General features: G+C 42.8%; 1 protein-coding gene across 3 annotated transcripts in view; it reads left to right on the top strand.

Moving 5' to 3' along the window:
- Window positions 1-774: 774 nt before the first annotated feature.
- The window catches only part of LOC311262825 (radixin), a 44,969-nt gene continuing 22,951 nt past the window's right edge, over window positions 775-22,792 (top strand). The window contains exons 1-3 of one of the 3 annotated variants that reach the window (XM_084362564.1): window positions 775-1,006; window positions 9,493-9,639; window positions 11,673-11,773. In XM_084362564.1, coding sequence (XP_084218690.1) covers window positions 11,762-11,773 — 12 coding nt within the window. In that variant the 5' untranslated portion in view covers window positions 775-1,006; window positions 9,493-9,639; window positions 11,673-11,761. Of the gene's footprint in view, window positions 1,007-1,151; window positions 1,266-9,492; window positions 9,640-11,672; window positions 11,774-22,792 lie in introns of those variants that run through there. The other 2 variants (XM_084362563.1, XM_084362565.1) reach the window with 2 other exon arrangements.

Genomic DNA, 22,792 nt, shown 5'->3' with positions numbered 1-22,792 from the left:
GTAGTAACAGTTTCACAACTTTTGTTTCACAATGCTTTAATATTGAAGCTGATTTTTAAAAAATGTTTTTTGATTTTGAACACTTATTTTCACTGTTGGTTAAACTGTCAATTACTTTCTCAACTGATCGATGAGTGTCAGTGATCAGTGTTTTCCAAAGCCCAGCAGGACATTCTCAAATGTCTTGATTGTTCACAACCCAAATATCCAGTTTACTGACACAGACACAGAAAATATTGACATTTTTTTCTTCAAAAATGACTAAAACCAATGACCCCGAGCATGAAAATAGTTGAGATTGATAGTTGATGATTACTCAATTAATCAATACATAGCTGTAGCTCTGAGGCAGACAGGTATTTTCAGTGAAGATGAGAGGATAACTTTAGAGTGGAGCCTCAGCAACCTGAGGCAGAACTGTGTACATCAAAACTACTTCAGTGAGAAACTTCACTGTTAAGATAGAACTGTATTTGGAGAGAGCTGGGTTAACAACTTAAGTGAAGCCTTCAGGATCGATTGTACACTCACTGAACCACTTTATAAACCATTACTGGCGCATTACGAGCTGTTAGTCAGCGTGGAGTTGGCACTGACCTGACACATTTACCAGAAGGACCTCGGGGGTGTAGACGCCCCCCTTTTGGCTCTGTTAGAGTTTGGGACCCCGGGGTGCCCCCCGCAGCAGGCTGCTCCGCACAGCGTCAGTCACGGGGTGAGAGGGGGAGGGAGGGGGTGAATCTGCAGGACTCAGCTCACCACGCCTCGGTACGGTAAGTTCGTCAGCCATATTGACTGTCTGTACCTCTTCACCGCTCGTGGGAGCCTGCTGCCTGGCGGAGGAGTCTCCAGCACTGCAGCCTGTCGGTGCGCACAGTGTCCGGTAAACAGCGCAAGAGGAGGACGGGGAGGTGAAGCGCTATTTTTACCCGCTGTGGATATATAAAGTAGGGCTGCCAGCTGGAGGGGGTGACAGTTGGACACATCCTCAGCGCAGCCTATAGAGGTGAGTTTGATCGCCTTCATCTCTGCCTGGCTTCCTTTAAGCCGTTCAAACGAGGGGGGGGATTTATTTTCTCTTCCCCGAGCTGCTGCTGCGCGCTGTTTTTACGCAGGCCCGTTAACGAGCCGCGGCGCTTCCAACTTCTTTTCACAACACGCACCTATCTGACAGGCAGGTTGAAGGCGGAGTGGTGGCTCGCTTCCCCCCCTCTTCACCTCCTCCTCTAACCGGCTTCTTGCACGTTTCGGGACGGGAGGACGGGGTGAGTGAACCGGTGTCACTTTGCGCTGAGGTGCCGTGTGTCAGTTGAGATGTTATGCAACAGAACAGGGCTTACATGAGGAGTCAGGGCAATTACATGCTTGTCCTCTTTTTTTCCAGAACGACCTATTCAGGGACGAGCTCTCACGTAAGGTGTGTGCATTCAAGGGTTCAAACCAACTGTGTCCATGCGGACAGCCGCTTCATGGACGCGTGTGTCCGCGGCTCCCGGCTCGTTGTTATGTGGCTGTGTTGGTTTGAATTCCTCGGGTCAGTGTTGTGTAGGCTCTCTGCTGCTCTTTTGTGACGCTCCGGGCGGTAACAATGTTTCCTGCGCCGTTGGCAACTTCAGCCGCGGGTCCGTGCCGCCGCCGCTGCTGACGACGCGCCTTTTTTTTTCTCCTCCAACAATGCAGCAAACACGATCAGCCCGCTGATCAGTGCAGCTGTCATGGCTCTCACTGTTCATATTTACGCACCGGCTTCTCTGAAATACCTGTGGTCGGTGCAGAACTCCGCTATTCTTTGCGTCTGTCTCACACACCGCTTCAACTTTGAGCCAAACAACAACAAACGCGCGTTTATCGTGTGCGTAACCGGTCCGACACTTGTTCTTATGCTATGAAACACACATGCACGTGAAGGAGACTGGCGCTGGGTTGTAAACAGTATGTAAACTCTCCCCTCCTCGTTACTACGTTAACTTTGGGTGACTACAAGTGGCTTCGCCCTCCGTCCTGGAGACCACGCAGAGCTGCACCATGTGTAACACGGGCTAGTCGAGCTTTTCTACGTAGACAGCGGTCCTGAATACAGCCGCATACATTAAAGGCGCCCACACATGATGCTGGCAGCTCCATCTGGCACAAACAGATGCTCCGTCGGCGTCAGGGAAATTAGCGACTCTCTGATTGGCCTCATTAGGGCAGGGGGAGTGACTTTATTGGCTATTATCCCTGTCGGTCAAATCCTCCTGTTGCGCCCGGCTCCGCCTCCTCCGGGGACCGAGTTACAACTCATTTGAGAAAGAGGCTCCTCCATCATGACATGAGATACCTGTGACGGCAGGTTTTAGATTTCTCCCAGCAGCGCTATTTTTTGTAACCTGTTGAATAATCTCATGGCTCCGGACCAGAGCGGGAGAACGTAGTCGTGTCCCGGCCAGACGTGAACTTTAATGTTGGTTTTGTGCTGTTTTACAGCCTCAGTGCAGGAATCTTTATGTGCTCATCATTATGTCTGAACTTTCCATTTTGGAAATAAACTCTTATGTCTGTGAAGAGTGTAACTGGCTGTGGAGATAGATGGATTCTCCCCTGGAGATGAGAGCACGAGCAGTCTGACCTGCGGCGAGAAATGACCAGGTTTTGGTTTTACTGTGTGCACAAACACATTTATACCATTGTGCACACAAACAGCGAGCAGATGACTCAGATTCTGCATGTGAAGTTGGCTGAATCTTGACCATCTCTTCGCACGCAAGCTGCCACTGTGAGACTGTCTGAAATGTCTCAGTGTGAGTTGTGGTGTCTGGGCAGCTCCTTAAGTTTAGATGTAGGTCCTGGAGCTTGTTAGAAAAAATGTGTATCTTCCTTTCTTTTGTCATTGTCAGTTTTTGTCATTTGCTATTTCTATTTTCCTGAGTTTACAACTCTTGAATATTGGCTCTAATTTCCCCATGTTTCTTTTGTTGCCATGGCTACATGCCCAGTCTATTAAACCCAAACTAAAAGAATAGATTGAACAAAAGTGAATGTACCAGAAATACCCGTTATAGTCATTCACTGTATTGTAAAAGTGCACGCATGCGTCAGTAATAAGCACAGTAGGTCAAAGTTGAACCAGGAAGTCTCTCTGCATTGCAGTGGATATTAAAATCTGAAGTTTAAGTAAGACTCAGCACTCAGGCAGTTCAGATCAGATGGTCGAGATCATATAATTAAAGTGGTATCCAAACACTGATGCCTGATGCACTTGGTTGTTAAGCTTTGTTTAAGGCAAATTGTATTGTAACCAACTCAAATACAACTCAGAGTGTCAAAAAGAAAATAATTTAAAATTCATTAACAATAAACAGGTTTTTCTGTACCATTACGAGGTTCAGGCACAGCAGCCAGACTGTTTTGGGCACCGCCTCAGCTGAATGAATGTAAAATCAATGTGGAGAAGATCCAAACTAATTGAAATGACTTTTCTGAGATCTCATGGTTGTCGTTAGTTCTCAGTGGATTCATTTAGATAGTTTCATCATTAAGATTTACGGAGTTGCTTATTTATTATCTGCTTTTGTAACTTTTTGTACACAGATATGGCAAGAACATTGGTCCGAAATGAATGGAATGGAAGTCCTCCCAAATCCCTCGTCCACCTTAAGCTTGATTTATGCATCTGCATTGAAACAGATGCATACCCTGCACTGTAGTCTATGCCATAGCATGACGTACACCTTCCCAGAAATGCAACAACTGTGATTGATCTGCTTGGTAGTGTCTTATTTTCTCCTCCGGTGCTTAGCGGCGGTGCTGATATTGGGGATTGTGAGCTCTAGTTTCCCCAGTAAACACACCAACCAACCTGACCAGCCGGCTGCTGCTCTTTGGATCAACTCTTCGCTGGGAGAGTGGCCAGGCTGGGTGTCTGCCCCTCCATGAGCAGCCCAGTGGTAAATGATGTCCTGCGTCCAAGCTCAGTGTGTATGGAGGGGCAGCCTTCCCTGCTGACACTCGGTCTGTCCACTCAGCCCTGCCCAGAGACACAGCTGTGAGCTGAAGGGGTTGTGTGTTTACTGGGGAAAGTACAGCTGAAAATCTGCTCACCACTGCCAGCCGTAAGTCTTCCACAAACTTGGACAAAACACTGATAACACTGGTTCCAGCTTTTTAAAATTTAAGTATTTGATGTTTTTTGCTGTCACATATGCCAGTAAACTGTGGCACTTTGGACCGTTTGAAATTACGACGGACATTATTCAGACATTTTACATACAAACCAACCGGTTTGTTAATCAAGAAAACAATTTGCAGATGAATTCATAATAAAAAGAATTGTGAGCTATCTCTAAAGATCCAGTGCAGTTGTGGTACTTGGTTGGTTTCAGTTGGTGACAGGGAGCAAACGCTTTAGTTTCACAACCCACATCACAGCCAGCTTCACTGACAGACACTATCTAGTTTCTCTTTCCGTCTCTCGCTTTTAGCATCTCACTTTTGTCATAGTTGTCTTCTGTTTGATTTCTTCCACTTTCTTTTTCTGTATCTGCATCTCTGGCAGTCCCCTGCTGCTCTGAAACGTGACATTACGCAGCAGGTTAAGTCACCTTTGATGTGAAGTATTCTGACAGAGTATGGGCACGGACACAGGAATATGCAGAGTAGTCTGATGGTCTCATGTTTAACTTGCACAACAGGTAGTGTTCAGTCCAACAGAATTCCTGTGTCCTTGGGCAAACATCAACCTTTGAATCATTGTACATCAGCCTGGATGAGTGTCAGACAGGAACGATGACGCCATTCATCTCAGATTTCCATTCATTTCAACAGCTTATGAAACATGTTGGCTGTTTTTTGTCACCGTCTGTCAGTCCACTGAACATTTACTACAGTAAATGTTGATCAGATGACTGATAATAATACTTCTGAATCCTGTTGATGTCGTTGGTTATTGAACAAAGATGGAAGGGAAAGAACTGTCCCACAGTAGCCATCGTTGTGGTTTCTCCAGGTAGTCTGTGGTTTCTTCTTTCCTAGCTTAATTCTCTTCTTTCCCTCTTGTTTCTCTTTCCTTATAACTAGTCCAGTCTGCATGTTTCACCAGGTGAGAAGTGATATTAAGAAAGCTGTCAGCACACAGTGCATTTGGTACAAATAATAACGTTCAGTCTTTTCAGTGGCACCAAAGTTGCTTTAAATGTCATTTAAAGTGGCAGCATTAATTTGCGGTGTGTTGATGTTTGTGTGTGTAGAGGTCACATCCTGAACCAGCCATTTGTGCTGTTAGACTAACACTCTGCTCCTCACACTCCACCAGGAGTCAGTTGCCTCCACTGTTGTACAAGTAAAACCTTGTTGTCAAGCAAAGCAGTTGGTCAAGTTTTGTGCTGTTTTAACAGCTGTTGGAAGTGTGTGTGTGTATGTGTGTGTGTGTGTGTGTGTGCGTGTGTGTTACGTTTCAGGACAGCAGGACATTTTGTAGCCTCTGCTAACACATGTGTAATGACAGACTAACACTAGAAATTTGGACCCCACAAAGATTGTACAAACTGTCAAGAACGAACTCACACACACACACACACACACACACACACACACACACACACACACACACACACACACACACACACACACAAACACACAGACAAAACCACAAGCACCTTAGAAACCAAACCTCAAACCATCAACCAAAACAATGTTCAGCAGCCGCTAAGCTTTCACTAGATTACAAGAAACAAAGCAAAATATTTATTTGTGCAAGGATCAAAAATCCATAAATTAAAAAGCAAGCAAGGCAAAATCATTCCAAATTAAAGATCACATGCAGAGAAAGAAGTGAACAGGGTGTTAGAGACGAGATTGAACAGCTCAGTGATGAAAACAGTAAATTCTGATTGGCTGGCTGTGTTTCTATCGTTAATGAAATCACTCTGAAAGTGACACCAATGATATTGTTTACCACTGTCGTTGTTGTTACAGTTATAGTGTGGACTCCACCATTTGAGTTAAAATAATTTGTGTTAAGTCATAGTTATCGTTCTTTGTGGTTGGCCCTTAAGAATGCAGCATTCATGACGTCCCCAGTTGTGGTTGTAATCCCTGACAATCAATTATTGCTCGTATCTCCAACTCCAGTAACAGATTATTTTCCTTTTATTTTACATTTTAATCAGAGACAACCAGCTTTTTTTTATTTCGACAAATGTTGCTTTTGCTGCCCTATCCATCACCTCTGAATGATATCCAACACAACCTCTTTAGCAGTGTTGTTAAAGGGGGGAGGAATGCAGAGGAGGAGGAGCAGGACTCTGTAAAGCAGTGTTACAGGACACTCTATAAAAGTGTGTGTAAAACTCAACAGTGTGTTGAGAACGATTCGGACAAAACAAGACAGAGAGGGATGAAAGAGTTTAATGTGCACTGAGAGCAGAGTTCCTTTCTGCATGAATGGTGACCTGGAAGCTGTATCCGCTTGGGAGCGACCCTCTGGTTTCACTGAATGAAGGGACACACAAACACACAAACACACACACACACACACGAACAGAACCTAAAGGCGTATACATCCAGGTTTACGAGGTAATGCGCTGCTAAACAGGGCAGACCTGTGTTCTCTTGGAAAGCCCCGGATGGTCTCAGCTACAGCTCACACTAAAGGTCACCCTGTGAGGTGTCGGTGTGTGTGGTTGTGTGTGTATGTGTGTGTGTAGGCCTGGGGGTCATGTGTTTCTATAAAGCCTGGAGCATTTAAATCTATTACAATTTGTAGATGGAAATCACTTTCACCTTGCCTAATGGACAACAAAGCAGATGTTATCGATGTGATGGCTGTTCGACCTGAAGAATGAACACAGAAGAGAGGGGAGAGAGATTGCAAGCTTACAGATGGAAGAGGCATTTTATTTAGAATATATACAGGATCATATAGCTAAGTATAACTCTGAATATTATAAAACTTGTGGTATGGATCAATAAAGCCGTGCATACTCTTGTCTTTCAAAGCAGGAGCCATCATCCCTAACTTTCTATATTCCAGCTTTCTAAGAAAAGAAGTGAGACAGCTTTAAGTCTCTTAGTTATTTTAGTATTCGGTGTCTTTACCTATCTTCCCGGCTGCAGGTATATAGGTCAAGGCAAGCTTTGCATTCTTATGTGTCCCTCCCAGTGCTCCATTCTACTCGCTCCCTCACCGTCTCTCACCATTGATTAGGTTTAATATAAAGATGTAGCAGAAGAAAAGGAGATATAGAGGTGGAGGGACATTGCACAGGGAGAGTCAGCTGATAAACTCACCACAGGCTGCATATCGTGTAGTTTCATGAAGCCTACCTGCTTTAGATTTTAGGCATTTAGCTCAGGGACTTACACTGATAAAGGTTTAGTGTGTGGCCGATATTAAATTAGGTGCCAACAACACGTTGTGGATGTGTGTGCTGCTTTTATCTTTCCAGGCTGCAGTCGTGGAAGGAACCACTGGACTCAGCAGTTAATTAGTTGCACCTATGCGTGGATTATAAATAATGCTGATCCAATCCACTGACCTGCAAAAAGGGGCTTAACAATATACAAAAAACAGCATCAGCAGCACTTATTGTGTCGGATATTGTGGGCCCTGATGATGGGCCGTCAGCCAATGTTTGGGCCATCATTCAGCACCAGTGGCCATAGTTGTGGTGGTGTGTCCCTCATCGTTGCTACCAGTCGGCTCTTGTCATCAGCTTTTTGGCTGATTGAGCATGTAGAATCAGCTGATAAACCCGTCAATGAGAGAAAATCACTGTGATAGGCAGTTCAGTGAATCAATGCATGAGAAGAGAAAGGGAAAGCCCCTGGAGCCTGTTGCTGTTGTATCAATGAAATGACTAGTAACGCCCATATATAGTGCAGTTTCTCCTTACATTTTGCCATTTGCAACTTTTTTCTGACATATTCTTGATTAGTTGTGGCTGTATTAGCGAGGTTGTTGTCAATAAATGCTGCATTATTGTAACAACAGTTTGTATATCTGCAGCCTTCCGGTTTTGTTTTATGAATGACAAATACAGACTACAGCTACGTGGTGGTATGGAGAAGCATTTCCTCGAACACAGTCAGCTGGCGGCTACGGTCTTTAGGGTGTGTGCAGCTTTTTGCAGATACACAGGCAACATGAAGCAACACAACTGTTAGCCTTTGTCACTACTAGTTCATTGATGGTTTGGTGTGTCTGTGCTGGTTTGAGCTGTTTTCTTGAGCATTACTGACAGCAGTAATATGGATATTACTGGCAGCTACATCTGATAATGTTAGTGAAATGTGTTCCCAACACTGTTAAGTGCTGCAACATTATCCTGCTGGCTCTCAGCTTGTGCTGTAACTGTGGAGTATAGAGTCATAGAGGGCAGTCAAATGACAATAACGATGACTGTCTTAGTTGAGCTGCGTTTGTGACTTGGGAATGGGAATTGGGTTGGTCTGATTGCCACTGTTCACTTTGACATCTTCCAGGCTTCATGTACCTTGAGGATTTGGCTGCAGAAGGATACTGGCGGGATGACAGAGGGTCTGTGCATTGATTTGGGGGAAATGCTCCTCAGTTATGTGACACATCAAAGTGAATTTTCTACCAACTTATGTGAGAGAGAGAATTAGGGCTAAAATAGGCCACTTTTTCAAAGTATATTCATAACGCTCTCTGATGTGATTATAAAATTTGCAGTTTGCCTCAAGAATATTCGATACGTTTCAAATATGTATAAATCCTCTCCCTCCATCTGGAACACGACTCTGATGGAAATGGAAACTTTAAGGACAGTTAAGAAAGCTGCGACCTACATGGAGTCGTGTGAGCTACACAGCTCTGGTTAAGTTTGCAGCAGTTTGTGATTGACCAAATTGATGTCACATTTTCGCTATAGATAGACAATCACAGCAGAGGTCCAACTTACACATATACTGACGATGAGCCATTGGATTTTTGTAGCCTTTGTAGCTATCAGTGTCTGTGTACAGTATATACAGTATATAGTCTAATCATTTTATTGTTATCATTGAAAAGACTGATTCATGCGTCTGTCAACTGTTTTTAGCTTCAGCGCATCAGTAAATGTTTATTGCACAATGGAAATGATATAGAATAATTAAACCCTCAGCGTTTACATTGTTTCCCTATAAACCTTGTTATCATTATACATTTTTGTCTGCTGCCGGGCACGTGGTCACCCGGGACAAGGAAGGTTAACAGGCGATCCATTTTTTTTATAGACTGAATGATTGGATAAACTCACATTTTGTCCTGTCATAATACCATTTAAAAAAAAGCAAGAAAAGTTGTCTGTGCCACTTTAACTACAACAGAATGTGAAGTTAGCATGCTAATCAGCTAACCTTGACCTGCCCTGTCTCATTATACCAATTTGTACCTCGAGAGGCACAGTCCCATAATTTAGCTCAGGCTGACTGATGCCTGATCTCACTCTCCTGAACCAGCCTCAGCCACGGACCAGCAGTTTTCACTGAGCACATTTCTGTTGCCCACAGGCACAGCTTTGGTTCTGGTACCCATTCCAGCACTCCCCACTGAGTCTCCCTGTCCTGGGCCTGAAAACCTCCTCCTCCCGGTGGTGCAAAGCATCCGTGCCAGCGGTGTAAACACTTGACTGAGCTGACCAGCCAACAGCAGCCACAGTTAGTAGCAGTTACTTGTATGTACTAGTTGTATGTTACCAGTTATGGTGATGTGCTGCCCCCCATTTGTTTAGAACATGAATTCAACAGGTGGCCAGTTCACACAAACTTACTTTGATTGTTGTGCCCAAAATCCTCATACTTATATATTTTTAATTCACATAAGTCCAGGTCTCTTGATAGCATTTATCGGTCTCCTTGTGCAAGTTACTTAGTGAGCAAGTTGGTAAACTCCACCAGAAAACATAGCTATTTGAGGGCAGTGTTCACTGAGACAAGCCACTTTGAAAAAGTGTTTTTTGTTTTTTGATCTAACATGACAGAATCACCACAAACCACACGAAAGATATCTGTGTGACAGTTTACAAATGATCTAGACAGCACCTCAAACAGTATGCTTAACATGTTGGTCATGGAAATGTATTGAAGTAATGTAAAAATTCTTAGCTGGTATGTTATGGTCATATTGTGCAAAGCCTTCCTAATACTCAGCACATAAGTCTGAGCAGTTCAGATTCACAGTCGCGCAGTAACACCAGTTTTCAGTGTGTTCCTGCCCTCAGACTGAGCTTGTGATTGAGCCTGGTTTAATTCCCTGCGCTGACACTTGAGAAAGGTCTATTTCTGGCCCTGCATATCACAAAGATCTGGCACCTAAGGGACACCTACCAACTGCTCTCTCTATTTTAGAGTCTATTCATTTAGCTGACGTGCACTTCTGGTTAAACCCACACTGTCCAGATACCCATCACTTCAAACAACTAACAGTACAGCAGGTAAAGGGTAACCTTACAGGGGGTCAGGGGGAAGTATTGAAGCAAAAGAGACAAGTAGACGCTTTCTAGTCTCTATGATACCTGTGTCTCTGTGGAGTTTTATTATCTTGCTCTCAGCTACTTGTCTCTCTTATCTGTTTGCTCCTTTCTTTTCTACTCTCTGTTTCTCCTTCGTCTTTCCCATATGACCACCAAACATGTTGTGTGTTATGCTGGTTAAAGTCCTGATACACTTCTGCCATCCTAACTTCAGTTGGACTGAGCTGTAGCCAGAGCAGCTGATAAGACTGCATGTGTTTCTTTGGTTGACTCTGAATAACAATTTGCTCGGAAGAGATCAAACTTCTACTGGATTCAGTTCACATCCAGGCCAATGTCATTAGTTCTTCTCACTGATGAAGGGTGTATCATAACTCGGCAATATGTTAAAATGTTGCCGCCGTCAGCCCAACAACCACTGACTGCTGATATTTTGATGCAGGTGTGTCCGTTGTTTCGGTCAGCAGTTTGCTGTTTGGGAGAAGGCGTAGTTTGCCCTCACCAATCAGCAGCAAATGATGCATAACTTGTAAACTGTGTCAATCTCATCCACAATTGTTTTGCACAGCTTTCTGTGGATTTCTGCTTATCTGGCTTTGGCACATGAAAGTGAAACCCCAATTCTTAATCCCACCCACAGAGCTCTGATTGGCTGGCTTGTTTTTCCAAGTGCGGAAACAACCGTCAAAGAGCATATCCGAGAGGATATATTAATGGTTTCAGTAATAATCGGTCAAACAAAAGCCAATTTGCCAGATCAAGGTTTTCACATTCAAGTATGTTCTGCTTTATTCTGTTTGATATCACCATAAACTTTTGACTTACAACTCTTCTCTGGCATTTTAAAGACTAAAGCATGTCAATGAGTGGAAAAACCTCTGATTCGTGAGTCTACAAAGGCAATGACAGATGATACTTGTGAAATGAAATAGCTGTGTAGTCTCCAATTTATGTTTCTTTTCGTTTTTGTCTCCTGTCTGTTTTGCTCGTAATCTAACTCTCTGTTTTTACTCTGACCTTTGAATCCTGCCTTTGATTGTTTCCTGTCATTGTCTCTCTCAACAGTGAAAATAAGTGTCGCTGAACAGATATAGAGAGAGGCACATTAAATAAAATAGATAGAGATACAGCAATGTACACTGCATGACATCTCGAAGGATACACTGTGATGTTTATGTTGACATCGGTGCTCATGTTTCTGTTGTTGCTGTGTTGCAGGAGCTGGTGCCCCGTAGAGAGGCAGGAAGACGGAGGACGACTTCTTTCTGTTTTCTCAGCAAAAGGGGACGGGCGGAGAGAGGAGAAAGATGCCCAAACCGGTCAGTACCAAACATATATAGAGATTAATGGCTGATTTACAGCACCACCACCCCTGAGCACCTCTCATGAACAGAGTTGCTGCCGGCACTCTATCTATTCTTTAATCCCACAAGGTTTTTCCCACGTATCTGCTGCATTCCTCAGTATCAGATTTTCAGGGCTGCAGAATTCCAGGGAATAGTTGGCATAAATGTGTAGTTAATACTCGTGTATGAATTCCCTGTGTTAGAGCATTTTTGCTTGTCAGCTTGCTTTCTCCAGCCTCCATTCACTGCAGCTTCTGTGTGAGTTAAGATTTTTGTGATTTTAATTTCTTAAAGATGTAGTCTGTGACTTCTTAATAGATCCCATTGTCATGGCTTCTACATGGTTGACAAAGGACTTACAGAGAGTAAAAATGGTCTTCAAATAAATTACCTTTGACATGAACAAATGCAATAATGTTGGTTCTGAATAAAGTTGGTGTTAGTCAGGACCACTAGCCAAAGCCTTGTGTGACATTTATGTTACATGAAATCACTAAACAGAAGCTGCAGACAAGGAATCTGGAGCTTCTCCACTGGCACTCTTGGGTGCGGTCAAACCATGCCAAGCCGATTTGCGTTTCCATTATCACTTAAACCATGCCGAGTTGTGCTGAGCTGTGCCCGAGATGGACCCTCTCTGGAGAAAAGTCAAAGTGTGCCCAACCAGCAACGAGACATCACTGAGTCAGTGCCACTGCAGCCAGTGATGTCTCGTGACCACGGAATTTATTGTGAGGAATTTATAGGAAATGCAACGACAGTGTACGACCCAAAAAACGTGAGCTTTGTTGTCAGCGATTCTAAATGCAGGGAGGGAGCAAGAGTACCTACAGCTGCTCCTTTGACCGTTAGTCACAGACACCTGACTTCAACTCAAGATGAGCGCTTTAGTTAAAGACACGCCTTGTTTTAATGAAGATGCAAATCCCTACACAATGTGAGGTCAATAGTGACGGCCAAGCACTGAACTGCTGAGGGACATAGAGGGACTTGTACGAAGTGATGAGGAGCAACCAGAGTCTGACTGCATCAGCCATCACGCTGAGCTCAGAGTTGTTCACACACAACCACCAGTTTTGAGTCACAGAGAGTCAATTTGGTTCTTTATAACGTCAAAGACGGAGATCCTGCTGTAAAAACAGAGGCTAACAACATGAACTGGCTCTTTACTGATTGCAGCAAAGATTATCAGTTCAGCTCAAACTCAAACAATGCTCTCTGTTTTGACCTCTTGAATAGTACTCAGGAGGTTAATGTTTCTGGCTCGGAAGAGAGGTTGACTGTAAGTGCAGGATGGCTTTCAGGCACTGATAAGAAATAGGTAAGAAACCAGTAGAAACGAGCCATTGTTCTTTATTCCAGCCGACCACACCGGCTAGATCTGTTTTTTTAAGTGAGCCCTGAGCCTGTCATCAGCTCTCCCAGCCAGAGGTAATGTGTTACAGGAGTGCACAGAGTTTTGGGAAAACACGCACTCACATAGTCAGTCACTTTGTGGAACTGTCCTGTCTATTGAAAGGAGCCAACACAAAGAGGGCTTTCTGTGCTCTATTTTTGGACTGAAGGACAGTGGGAGCTTTCATGTTGCCCTGACACAAACACATACAAGCTGAGTTTGCACTGCAGCTTAAATAACGGGATTATAGTTTGAGGGCCGTGAAGCCATTTATTATATTACCTTTACTGTGTTTTAACCTTGGAGGCCCGAACATAAACTCCAGGAATCTTCTCAGTGATCGAGCCTCAGTGGAACCTTGCATTGTCCTGCGATATGATTACATCAATGATTCGAGGTCAAAAGTTGTATTGATGTTTTGAAATTTTCAATTCTTATGTTTTTTTATCATTATAGAGGTTATCAGTTCAACAAGGTCTGACGAAATTGAAAACAAGTGATTACAGGAAAACATGTTGCATTCCATTCAACTACCTAAAAAAACAATATGAAACATTTCTGCATTAACATGTAAAACAAACTAGACCTTTGTTGTATATACTGTTGAGTTGTATATTTACACTATCCCAAACCCAGAGAAATCTGTTATGTTATTGGGTTCATTTGGTCGCCTGTTACTATAAATTCCAGGTAAACACCAGATGACACGTGAGAGAGTGAGAGAGGAAGCAGACAAACATGACTAAACGCAACATGAATAAAACTTTAAAACATTATCTCATCTGTGAACATTTCTGCCTGAGTAACATCAGGTAGATTTTCATCAGCAGTGGTGGTAGTTTAACAAGACAACAACTCCCATCATACCATGCTGCTTTACAACATCATCAACATACTTTTTTTTTTCATCTTTTTGATTCACTCCACTTAAAGTGATAGCTCGGATGCTCTGCTTCCCTGTTGGTGCTACGCGCTGCTTCTCCGCACAGATACAAGGATTATTTATATTATTATTTTATTATCTGTTCAGTAGATAGAAAAAGTTACGGCACCATTTGAACAACCTCCGTTTTATTTTTAAAGGGTAACTCCAACAATTTTCCACATTAAAGTGTGTTTACAGTACTGAACTGTACACTACTACTGCATATGTGAACACATTTAGCATGAAGCCTTTTGTGTCTCCAGAGGAAGCTGCATGTCATCTGATAAACCGCCCCTAGTGATGTCCCTCAGTGGCTAAAATGCATTGTGGGTAATGTAGGCGACAGGTTTTAAAAACAGTTCACTGGTCTGACATTGCACTCCTGTAACAAATTATCAAAACCAATACATCAGAACAGGAGAGATTACCTTTTTTTCCCCCACACATTATTCTGAAAAAGTGAAAAAAAACAACAACAGGTGATTACATCACTCTCACTGCAACTTGGCGACTGAGTGACATCACTGGAGGCAGTTTATCAGATGACATGCAGCTTCATCTGGAGCCAACACCTGTAAACACACTTTCATGTGGAAAATTGGTGGCGTGACCCTTTAAGCAACTCCTAAGCAATGCCTGACTGTAAGCCTACACCAAATTCTGATAGTCACGTCAACTCAAAATAGACTGATAGAGGTCAGTGAAAACTACAGCTTGGACAGGGAGCTTGTAGTTGCAGGATGTTTACAGTCCTGTACGTGCTGGCAGCTTACACACTTATCTACAGCCAGCTATAGCGATTGCACCGAGCCCCCGGTACATCAATCTCAGTAATGGGGAATTAGGCCAGGCCCAATTCCTGGAAAGAGACCAGGGACATGTGATTGGAAAAGTAACGAGAGGATGGGAGCTGAAGAGAGAGAGAGTGAGAGAATGAGAGATAGAAGGTGACAGAAATGGAAGATGAGAGGAGAGGGGATGAGATGAGATGAAACAGCTCATAGGAAGAGAGAGAGAGAGAGAGAGAGACAGAGAGAGATTGCACGAAACATGCAATAATGAGAAACATCAATGCAAAAAATCAGTGAGTTGAATGAGAGAGGAACAGCTGGTGAAGGATGTGATGGGAGATAAGCGATAGAGCCAGGTGGATACACAGGTGGATGGGTAAATTACAAAAGTAAGCAGAGAAAGAGAAAGTTTGAACGATGGAGTGAAGCTCTGATGATCCAGACACACCGTAGGGAAGAATAAAGGCACACAAAGGGATAAAAGAGGATTTGGGAGAGGACTGAGTGACAGGCACTTTGTTCATATCCAGTCCAGAAAAACGACACCCAAGCCGCCCTCGAGGGGAACTCCCACTCCGGTTACATTAGGCTATACTTTGACATTAAGACGAGCTGTTGGACGGTAAACACGTCAGCCCTTTCACTGCCTCGTCGGTGCATTTCTCTGGTTGTTTTTGCCATGAAAACACTTAAATGTCACATTGGATTAAAAGCTCAAACTGAGTGGCCCCAGGAGGCTCGCTTTCTAGGCTAATCATTGAACAAGTAAGCTAGCTGGGTCCATTAGCTCGAAGCTAATGTCGAGCAACAAAAGGACAAAATAAAGAGCAGAAAAACACATCGACAATTTTGCAGGTGAGGTGAGCGAACCGCACACAAGAGCAACAAAGAGTCTGTGTTCTGTTGAGCCACTTAGAACCAGCCTGTTGTCTCCCTGAAAGGCGAGACAGGCTATAAGCTAGTTAGCCTGAGGCAGGCCATTAAAAAGTGAGTTTGGTCTGGACCGTGACCCTCCTCAAGGCTGTGATTTAATGGTGTTTTTGTGTGTGCATGCAGCCCTAACATAACGTGGGTGTCCCCTGGTACTCATCTTTCATGGTGTTCAAAGGGGGTCTGTACAAAAGGGGCTCTGTGTCAGCAGGCCGGCCAGAAAGGGAATGGTGGACAAACAGGAGGTGATTTCATCAAGCTAAGAGAAGGAAATGCCACAGAACAATCTTATCTGTTCATGTATTGTTAATAATATGTGTTGGTACACAGGGCTACACCAGAGAGGGGGCCAGGAGAGGGATATTTTATTATATATTTCTGTATTTGAAGGCTTCATTTGCAAACACAGATGTCTCTGTTATATCATGTATCCTAAATCATGCCCTAGAGTTATTCATTTTAAAAATCTCTTTTTGCAAATCGGCCAGCTTTGTTGGGAAACAAGAGAGCTGACTGCCACCTGCTTTCACCTTCAGAAAATCCAGAAGTCAAAGGTTTAACTTGTGTTTTAGTTGGATTCAGAGTCATGTGAATTGCTTCTTGTGAAATCACCTCACCATTTAATGCAGGCGTAAATACGTGCCCTTAATTTGGAAAGTTCTGCACAACTCAGCACAACACAAATGTTTTCCCTCTTTATTTCAATTCTTCATTTACTCAACAGCAGTTCTCCGCAGAGAGGTCAAAGGGCAGGGTTAGGTAGAGCAGCACCTTTGAAACTGATACAGATTCATTATTGGGCTGAACGGCACTCTGCTTTCATAGAGACACTAGGATTCTGAACACAAGTAGAGTGTTTGTAATTATCAATTTTCCCATTTCTCCTAAGGTCTGAAGTGAGAGTGTTAAAAGTATTTTATTACTTGGTTTATAGCAAGACAGGAAAAGTTAGACCAACGTGGATTGGCCTTAGGTCTTCATCAAGGTCATGAGGGATGGTTAGGACTGTGGCCTCTGTGAAGTTTGTTATAAGGAACCAAATCAAGATATGACATGTAGATAGTTAGACATATTTGTTTTGTCCTTCCTCGTGTAGCAGTGTGACCACGGACAGCCAAGAACAGATAAAAGGTCTGACAATTGCAGAAATATTCTAAAGCATTTTAAAAGTTAGGTATTGCTTTGTTACTTTGATAATGTTCACATTGCTTTTCAACACATTTAGAGCTCAACATGTGAAGAGCAGGGTGTGCTTGAAACAAACAGACTTTTGGACTCTTTTGAAGGCAAAGTGTTTGTAGGAGTTCAGAGTGGCCACACTTGAAGGCAGATCAGAGCGCACACATGAGTCAGTCTCTCCTCAGAGGCTTTCATGGTGTTTCACTGATCGATGAAAGTAACTGATTCATTTCTCACCATGCACACCTCTTACCAAACCCATTTAAAAAAAAGTTGAAATTTTGGTTGCGGCCTCCCGAGTAATGATGTAAGGAGGACGCTCCATTCATGGAATACATAACATTGCTGGCTTCGTCCAACTTTAGGGCTCGGCAATATATACAACATATATTGTTATTGTGATATGGGACTACTGTATTACATTCAAAATCCACTTAAATCCACTTTATTGATGATTATTTATCAGAAATCTCATCGTGTTAGTATTTTGTGAAAATACAGATATTATCCTTAAGATATTGTTGCAATATCGATATCAAAGTAACTGATTATTAGAGATTGATGATTAGAGAAACTGATTATTATTACAAGAGAGTTTCTTTAGTGACCTTATCTGAACAATTTACAGACTGATCCGTTATAAGATCAATCTCCTTAACGCCGCAAAGTTTCCTCTTTCAATGTATTTCCTAGTTTATTATACTGATTTTGTATAAAAGGGAAAATGACTGAGGTGATAAATGTATTACAGTGATAGAGGACAGCATGTCTGCAAGAGGGTTTAACTGGAAGCAGACTGACCCCTTTACAACTGCAAGACAATGCTTTTAAGGGGGGTGGAGGACAAAGAGCAGAGACATGAACAAATTGAAAAGAAGAGCAAACATGGAGACAATACGGAGCAAAATATATTCTGCTCATCTAATATCACACCCTGAGGGGTTAAATGTTGCTGGAGAGGGTTTATTGATTTCCCATATGTTTTGGTCAGTGTATGCATCTCCCTAAAGGCAATGTGAGCGTGGGTGTGTGTGCGTGTGTGTGTGTGTGTGTGTGTGTGCATGCATGCATGTGTGTGTGTGAGTGTGAGAGAGCACAGACCTGTGTCTGTGTTCGAACCTCATGAATAAAAGGTGTGTACACGTGTTAATACATATTTATTTTGTCAATATGGCACTTACAGCATGCGTGTGTGTGTGTGTGTCTGAATAAGCATGCATCAGGCCTGTTAATCCAGGGTGTGAGATGTGGTGGGACATCGTACATTATTGATTTATTGCTGCGTTTTGCACATGTTGCCCCTCCTGGCGATGGTGTCCCTGGGGGCTGCGGGCCGGTGGAGGGGGGGCAGCAAGCCTGCACTGGAGGCTTTAAATATTTCAGAGGGCCATTTTCATTTATATAATGGGAATTATCCAAGTCACTAAATCTAATTAGAGGGAGGGTGTGAAGTTCACCGCCTCTCCCACCTCCTCTCCCTAACCCCCGATATATTCATTCACTGTCTATTGGAATGTATTAAAAAAGCTTTATTGCTAAAGCATCAGGATGAAACATAAACATTAACTGCACTCGAGATGATTTACAGAAATACACTCCATGGCCAAAAGTATGTGGACTACCCTGTACATTTGGTTTTTAATGGTTTGGTCTTGTCCCCTCGGTTCCATTTCAAGCCACAACATGACTGAGAACTCGACTGGCCTGCGCAGAGCACTGATCTAACCCCATCCAACACCATTAGGATAAACTGGAACACCAACTGAGAGCTAGATCTCATCACCAGTTATCAGTGGCTGATCTCATTAATGCTCTTGTGGCTCAATGGGAGCAAAAACCTGTAGCCAGGTTCCATGTTTATGTGTCCACACACTTTTGGCCATGCAGTTTGCATACCATTATGAATCCAATCATTAACCACACGTAGCTACAGCAATTAGTCAATGCAAATTAGTGCTGAAGCAATCAGTCATTCTGTTGATCGATTAAGAATTAGTGATCAACTATTTTAATTAGTTGACTAATTGAGTCACATGGGAATCAACACAGAACTGTAATTATGTAGCCGATCAAAACCAACGTGCACCAGACGATATCGCAGGTACACTTACAAGTTCGTTGCCCTCCAGTAAAAAGGAGAGGGCGTCACAATCAGTGTTCACAGGACGGATGTTAGAGCAGAGAGCGTCCCTCTCTGTCTGCAGAGCATGATTGACAGGAGGGGAAGAGCGAGGGGAGATTTTCCTCAAGTTAATTGTTCATTGACAGCGCCTTTACTGCGCCTTTACTTTTAAGTATAAAATGCTTAAATGGGTCAGCAGATATATTTGGGCAGCTGTTAATATACCACGTTTATTTTACTCACCCAAGAAATATAAATGTTTTGGAAACAGTGGGTGTTGGAAGAAGGGAATGGGCCATCAGCACACCACTTTGTGCCCTGTTCAGTCATGTAAGGTCAAGGGCCGCCATAGAGCACGATTCATCTGTAATTAATTGATTGAAATTAACGTGTTATATTGAAAGCCCTAATTATTAGTGCTGTGCTGCTTATCGCCCGTCATTCTTGCATAGAGATGTTATCATTTTTGTCCATAGCTGAAGGCAAGTCTGTGTCTGCCATGCTTACTCCTCCTGCTCCAATCCAAACCAGCCCACAGATCCATGTGTAATTTGTTTGCTTTGAAAAAGATGTGTTGCTCTCAGCTCCAGGACTGGGTGGACTTGTGTGGTCTGACACTGCGCTGATGGATTTTCTCATACGTCCTTGATACCTCTCTTCATAACAGCCTGTATGAACAAGCCAAAAGCAAGACTGATAAATGCTTAAATTAAAATGTGCCAGGACTAAACTAATTGGAATAGAAGCGTGGAGTGGGAAAGCGTGTTGAAGAGGAAAAGTCTGGGCTGAAAAGAGGAGAGGTGAAGAGAGAACGAGTGGTAGAGGACACAGAAAGGAGTGGAGGTGAAGAAAGGAAGAGTGTCAGAGGAAAATGTTAAGCAGATGAGTGGAAAGAGTGGATGATGGAAAACAGATAAGAGAAAAGGTGAAACAGGCAGTGTGGCCCTGGTCGCCTTTAAAGCTTCTGTTAACCGGCTTAGCTACCAACAGCTTTTAATTATGGCTGTCTGAGTCTTTCTCACACACACAAACACAGTCAACAGGTGGGCTGTGTTGCGTGGGCAGCCTCTGCCTGTACACACTAGCCTACTATTTAGCTGTCACTGGTTGTTATGAATAACATGGAGGCATGGAGGATGCTGGTAAACACAGCCAGCTACACTGAGACAGACGTGCACGCTCAGTTTTCCACAGAGCCTCATGAGCAAAGAGTTGGCTTGCAGCTCTGCACAAAAAAACAAGTTACACAGCTAGAGTTTTCCATGTAAATACAACAACACAAATCCTGATACACCATGTATCTTAATTAAAACGATTCAGCACGGATGAATATTTCTCTCTATTGATTATGGAAGCTTCACAGTAGCTTATAAATGTGGGGCTCATTAAAACTTTTACATTTCTGCTGTCACTCAGCAGGTCATAACATTTTAAAAACAAATGTTAAAATTCTCAGAGAAGAAAGGGAAAACAATGATGTCGAGCAGATGTAAAATGGCGAAAAGGCTCAATTTCCTCAAAGCTATGTAAGTGAGAGGGCATGATCTGATAATGCTGATATCCCTGTGGTGGTGTTGTTCCTGGACTGTCTTTATCAGTGTTGCTCCAGGACCATCATTGCAACTGACTGATCATGTATTTGTTATGTCATGACAGAAGATATCCTTTCTTACATCTGCTAAACGTCGTGGAAGGGTCTATTATAACCCAAATATATTTATATTTTCTGAAACTTGCCAAGTTTTATTGTTGCCTAAACTAAAACCCTAGTGTAAAAATAATAATTGTGCTCAGTGGTGTTGGTGGTTTGTGCAACAATAAACATTTCTAGCTGACTCTCACTCCACCTCTGTGGTAGGTCCTGATATCATTAATGTAATATGCTGTGTGATAGTAGTGGTTGTTGATATGTACTTTGTCTTATGCTTTGAAGTGTGAGATTTCTACTGTGTTTTCTAAATATTTACCATTCACTGTTTGAGACACGTAACCTCCCTCAGTAAGTGTGAGGTTGCTCCTCTGCTGCTGATTCAGAAGATTTGCGTAACTGTGAAAGCTACCGGAGGCAGAAAACTCACTGCATTCCTGTAAATAATAATAATAATTAATAATTCCCAACTGAACTTAATTATTTTATCAATGTAAGTAGATTTCCATGATAAATATTGTAGAGTCCACTGCGTGCAGTAGCAGCTTGAACTCAGCTTGAACTGGGAAGACTTATTTTTCAGTGTGGGACATTTTTCCTTATTAAATATAAAAACACTTTGCCCCAGATCTGCCATGCTTCATATAACACCACTGTGGAGAAGTGGCTGATATGTTTCTGCTGCTGGTCTCTGTTTTATTCTGGTCTTGGCTGTGTTTGCAGTAGTCTGAGCAGTTCTACAAGTACTGTAGCATACGCAGAGGCAGTAGTGATCATAACTAATAGATTACTTGTAGTACAGGACTGCAGGTACCATAATGGTATCTTTTTTTCTTGCCTGTATATGTTACACAAAATAATATTTCTATGTCTTTGACACATGACAGCAAAGAGCTTGAGCAGTATCAGTCAGTCAAGCAGTGAAATGAAGGACTGTGGTCAGCAGTCAGGCTCTGACTAACGTTATCTGCTAACGTTTTGTTGCTATCAGCTAGAAGACATGTTGCTCCCATTCTGTATCTGTGTGCAGTCACACACATTCACACTCACTGAAATCCCCCCCTCAGACACCAGCAGATTATATTAGGAGGAGCTTTTCTTACTGCATTGCACAAAGAAACTTTAGGTTATTACCTCTGCACTGAACTGCAGTGTTTCCAGAATTAGTGTTTCCTTTCTCCCTCAGTTGTGTTCTTCTGCTGAGACCACGCTTTAAAAGAAAGCAACTCCTGGTTTTAGTAAGGACCATAAACAGTATGTCTGATGTAGATTTAGGAAATGAGCATATAATCTACAGAGATTATGTTCTTTATCATCTGTTTCACTGCCTGTAATGATGCTTTAATGCTAAGCTTGCATGTTGCTTGAGTATATTTGAGTTTTGGACTCTTGGTCACAAAAAAGAGGCAATTTGAAAGCATTACATTGGCTTTAGTAAGTCAGGTTGGCCATTTTCTCTCTATTTCATGATTTTTCTCTGGACAAAAAAGATTTATCAATATAAAAAAAAACAGCTGTCAAATAAAAAGATAATTCAAACAAATGCTACTTGCAGCCCTGACAAATTGAACCACAGTCTCATTGTTTCTCGTTGCTGTTGTCTGTCTGTCTGTCCACTTGTTTCTCACCTCAGAGGGGTCAATCCTCTCCAGGTCATCCTGTCAAGTGTTAAATCCCTCTCTAAGAAGCCCGCAAGGCTTTGTGGAAAATCACATTAAAATCAGCCACAAAGCTGTTGCTATGGAGACCTTATCAGCAGCTCAGAGACACATGACCTGTTATGATATATTCACAGAAACAGCCATATTGTGTGTGCATGTTGTACATGCGTGTGAGGTCACCATATGGCTTCGCTCCCATACATACACACAGATGTCTGCCTTGCTGCAGCACACACTCATATGTCACACACACCTCCACTACCATATGGTTGTGTTCCCATACTTTCCCAACATCTACTGTACAAACACTAACTGCTCCTTCAAAAACCAGAGGCAGTCC

This window comes from Pagrus pagrus (assembly GCF_965226575.1).
Source record: "Pagrus pagrus genome assembly, chromosome: 9".
Lineage (NCBI taxonomy): Eukaryota > Metazoa > Chordata > Actinopteri > Spariformes > Sparidae > Pagrus > Pagrus pagrus.
The sequence above is the reverse complement of the archived record's forward strand: the minus strand, read 5'-3'. Positions and strand labels throughout refer to the sequence as shown.